We start from the raw sequence: 4,430 nt of genomic DNA on the forward strand, positions 1-4,430 counted from the left end.
TGTGTGTGTGTGTGTGTCTTGATTGGAAGAGATGGTCTTTCTGAACTCCACCTCCACGTGTGCAAAACAGCTGTTCATCATTTAAAAAAAAAAAATGTTTGTGCATAAACAATTACTCTTCATACACTAAATGTAAATATGTTTATTTCAGACATGAATATACAGTTTATATACTTATGTATATATTTATATGGACATACAATGCACAGACAGTTAGTGCAGACTATGAAGGTAAAGAGGTTCACAGATCAGTTAACTGAGACAGGACAGAAAGGAGAAAACTTGAGGGCAACACACATGCACTGTGTCATGTCATTTGATGTCCGTAGTACACGCAGGACATGCGGACAGAAGTAGTCAAGGTAGAGTAGCCAGGATGTGCCAGTATGATACATTTTCTTCAGCACCAACACTGGGATTTGCTATACGTTTTTTTTTAACATGCATCATATACCATCAGTGTGTGGTGCCCTTAACAGTAAATTATTAGTGGAGTGCAAATAATAAATGTAAGGTCTCATCTCCTGAAAAAACGTGCTGGAGACCAAATGTAGACATGCTAGGAGCTCATATTAGTCAAGTATATAATATAACTATTCACGACTTTTATGGAAAAATAATATTCTCATATCAACAATACTTATAAATGCAGGACATATGGCAATATATAAATACATATATATTTAAGTAAATTCCAGTGGAGCTTTTCACAGCTCAGATCCAGTTATGTTTGCTGGTCTGTCCTCATACGTGAGGTCGAACTGATGTTTGTCAGTCTGAAGGCCAGGGTTTGTGGGGGCTGGTGGGGCTCCTCGGCTGGGCCTTGGGACTCCCCTGAATGACACAATGAAGAACAGGGTCCACTTAATTATATTTAAAGAACAAATAATTGTATTTTTTCTAATAGTTTGATGAGCCATTAAAATCAAGCAATACAACACTCGGACGTCACTGAATGGAACAAAATCTTAAGCACAGTTGTTTCTTTATTACTGTTATTGGTATGTTAAATTAAAAGTGTACTTAAATTATATTTACATTATAATTTTGGATTAATTTAATGGCAATGTTTTTGCTATATGTCCTCTAACAGAATCCACAGGAACTTGTTAACACCTATAGGGGGCAGCATTGCACCTTCAGTCAGTGCTGCCCACACCCAAACTGAAGCTTGGTGCTGCTGTGGAACTGATCCTGCCCACTTTAAATACAAGAGACATTGCTCACTGTACAGTTATGTTGAGTGTGACCTGCACAGACTTCAGCCTGCTTGCATGCCATTCTTAGCAGATTTTAAAGCTTGTGGCTTTCAGGCCTCTCAGCTTGTGACACCAAAATTACTTTGTAGATGGCAGTGTTGATGTAAACTCCAAATGTTTTTGTTTATTCTTTCTTTGCAGGCTGTTAAACATGATGAAAACAGAGCCAAGTCTGCATTAAAGGTGACTTTGCTATAAGGTAGGTCTACTTGAGACTGACTTTTGTCTTTGTTTTGAGCCAAATTGTATTCATAACTGTCATAATTCACATGTGACTACCCAAAAAAGAGGAGGTGGGTGGGAGGGTAGACTCACCACAGCAGGCTGGGTCTTGGCATAGTTCATATGGGCGTAGAGCAGCACAGCTGTGTCGTTGTGAGACGCCTCCAGTGCGATTGACAGAGCATTGCTGCCATCCTACAGGCAGAAAGAGTAAAAGTGAGTTCAATGACCCTTTTAACTACAACAGAGGGCTTTACAATTTGACATGGACCAGGTAATCGTCATTATACACAGTTGCTCCTTTTTCCAGCTGTTTCAACACGCTCTGTACTACAAGACTATACCCCTGTGTGGATGTGTTACAGCACTCTTGTGATGTTGTGATGTTGGGGCAACTCGTCCAGTCAAGTCACTGTCATGCATCCTTGATTGGCTCGTAAGCAACCTGAACATTCATCCGCCCTGAATCTAAAGTATTTCTCTGTTTTCGTAATTGTACTGTCCCTGCTATTACATCAAATATGTCACTAAGGCTCTACACAAAAGTATATATAAAAATAAAAAAATCACTATTTGGTAACTCGGTTTAGAGTCACAGCTCTGTACTGTGAATACAGCATTTTTATTTTTCCACTGTACAATGTCCCACTTACTCCATATCTTAGTCACAAGTTTAAAAAAAAAATAACTCCTTTATCTACTAGATCTTTATCAAAAGGGTTGTACACAATAAGTGTTCGCACTGAGACGCAGACATAATTAGACAATATTAAGCTAATTCCCAGAGCGTACTACACCCTTAAACCTCTAGTTAAAGTGAAAATCTGACTAGCAGCACTGTACATATAACTGTCTCTTACAATCATGGTTTGTCATGCTGTTCTGTGTGTTCACAGGACAGGAGAGGTGGGGGCTTTTCCAAATGTTTTTCCATCCCCCCCCACCCGGTCCATCCCTTGGTCCAGCTGTGCTGCACTGAAACACAATCCAGGAGCTGCCTGCACTGAATGGCCAACTCATTCTGGCACAGATGTGAACGCTCAAATATCTGTCTGCCTGGCCTCTCTTCAAGCATCCAGACCAATCCTCTGTAAAATCACTTTAAAACACACGGCTGTGCGGATTAACAAAAAAAAAAAAAAGCATAGCGAGAAATGTCACAAGCAGCGATGAGAAAAGTTTTGTTTCAGGTTCAGATTGTTGAGAAAAGTAAATGTTCCTGCTGAAATTTGGTAGGTGATATAAATAAATTTGTTGGCAAAATGGTCAATCTTGTATAGTCTAAAAGTAATCACTGATGGACTTTTCCCACCTTGGACTATGAACAGTTACTGCTGACTTGTGTATGGGTCCTGTTGTGAGGCATGCAGAGGACTCAAGCAAGATGCCTGCAGGGCATTGTGTCTGAAATCTGCAAGTCTGCGGTTTTGAACAGAGAAGTTGTGGCTTTTTAATTGATCCCTCGGGGGCTTGTGAGCAGCCCACTGATTGTGTTTCCTGTAAACAGCACCGATTTCAGTACGAGGCAGATGAAACTAATCTGATCGTGGCTCTTAAGCTCTCGGCCTATCTTGCTAATTAAGAAAAACACGAAAGAAGAGAAGGATTTAAAAAAAAAAAAAGGTGACAAGGAGAGGAAACTGCATGGACCGATTTCCCATGAGGAGCCGTTTCCTGAGCAGAGATTAAGCTGAATCCCAGACGAGAAAGCGGTCAGATGTTTTCAGCATTCAGAGATCCGACAGCTGGCTTGATCTGTAAGCTCAGGGGTAAGTTACTGAAAGTTTCCCCTCAGATGAATAAATGCCTTACATTATCAACAATGGATATGTCGCAACCAGGCTGTTCCAGGAGCAGTTTGACGATCTCAGCACGGCCGTGTTCACTAGCACACATCAGAGCCGTGGATCCCTCGTCGTCCTGCACGTTGACGTCGGCGCCACACTCCAGTAGTGCCCGCACCATCTCCTGCCGACCGTGGCTAACAGCTAGCATCAGCGCTGTCTGGCCCGCCTGCACAGGTAAAGAATCAGAAATGTCATTTTTTCCGAAGAGAATAAGAGAACATTTATAGATTTACATAAATACCTCCTCACAACACTGACTTACTGATACAGCTCCTATTGTTGTGCTATCTGAAGTGATGTGAATGAGGAAATTGTTGACTTTAACTAAAGATTAACTATAAAAAGGTAAAGTTTATACAAGTTAGCTAAGCACACACTGAAACTGTTGTAACTGAAGCGCACTTTCACTTATCAAGCAACAATATTTTTTTTTACTTAACCTAGATTTTACTTGTTGGATAGGATGCTATTCATTGTGAAGGGACTTATAATAGCAGCCAGGCACCACCCACTGAGCTACAGAGCTTTTAAAAATGTGCCCAGCAGCACTACAGAAAAGAGCCTCAGCTTTACACAGATGTACTCTGGTACAGTGAGAGGCAATCAAATTTGTTTTGATTCACATGGAAACAGAAGCTTGGAGTTGTTTACTACTCAACCTCCCAAGGAGGAGTGGAGATTGCTTCCAGCGCTTGTGGAGTTACAGCGTCGTTAGAGGCCAAACACTGTCAACTGTTTGTCTGTCGGTGTGAACGCAGGTCTCATTTACACCTGGGCTGTAATCAAAATCATACATAGCTGGTTTATACAGTCACAACTCTGTACAATAGATAGACTCAATGGTTGGGTGGTGAATCGAGTTTTAGACACTAAGCAGTATCATTGTACATCATCACTGTCAGGTCCAACAGTGGTAAATTTTGCATCTATAAAATGGGATGATTTGCAACGGGACACTACTTTAAAAAAAAAAAAAAAATTGTGGATAAATTTAGCCATTTAGAATTTGAACCCTCCAATGAAATGTGGCTGGCGGACCAGTTCAAGGAAAGCCATGCCACAGACATTCATTTTTATTTCAGAGGGAAAAAAAAAAAAAAAA

The 4,430-nt window shown here is 40.7% G+C and overlaps 1 protein-coding gene across 2 annotated transcripts in view; it reads right to left on the reverse strand.

Annotated features, from left to right (window-relative positions):
- Positions 1-122: 122 nt before the first annotated feature.
- Positions 123-4,430, reverse strand: part of kank3 (KN motif and ankyrin repeat domains 3) — a 30,291-nt gene continuing 25,983 nt past the window's right edge. For both annotated transcript variants that reach the window (XM_035653024.1, XM_035653025.1), the window contains exons 10-12: positions 3,294-3,494; positions 1,575-1,676; positions 123-834 (exon numbers count right to left, since the gene is read on the reverse strand). In XM_035653024.1, coding sequence (XP_035508917.1) covers positions 772-834; positions 1,575-1,676; positions 3,294-3,494 — 366 coding nt within the window. In that variant the 3' untranslated portion in view covers positions 123-771. The remainder of the gene's footprint in view (positions 835-1,574; positions 1,677-3,293; positions 3,495-4,430) is intronic.

The sequence above is a fragment of the Morone saxatilis genome, unplaced genomic scaffold (genome assembly GCF_004916995.1).
Source record: "Morone saxatilis isolate NCDOM2014 unplaced genomic scaffold, NCSU_SB_2.0 Contig12, whole genome shotgun sequence".
Lineage (NCBI taxonomy): Eukaryota > Metazoa > Chordata > Actinopteri > Moronidae > Morone > Morone saxatilis.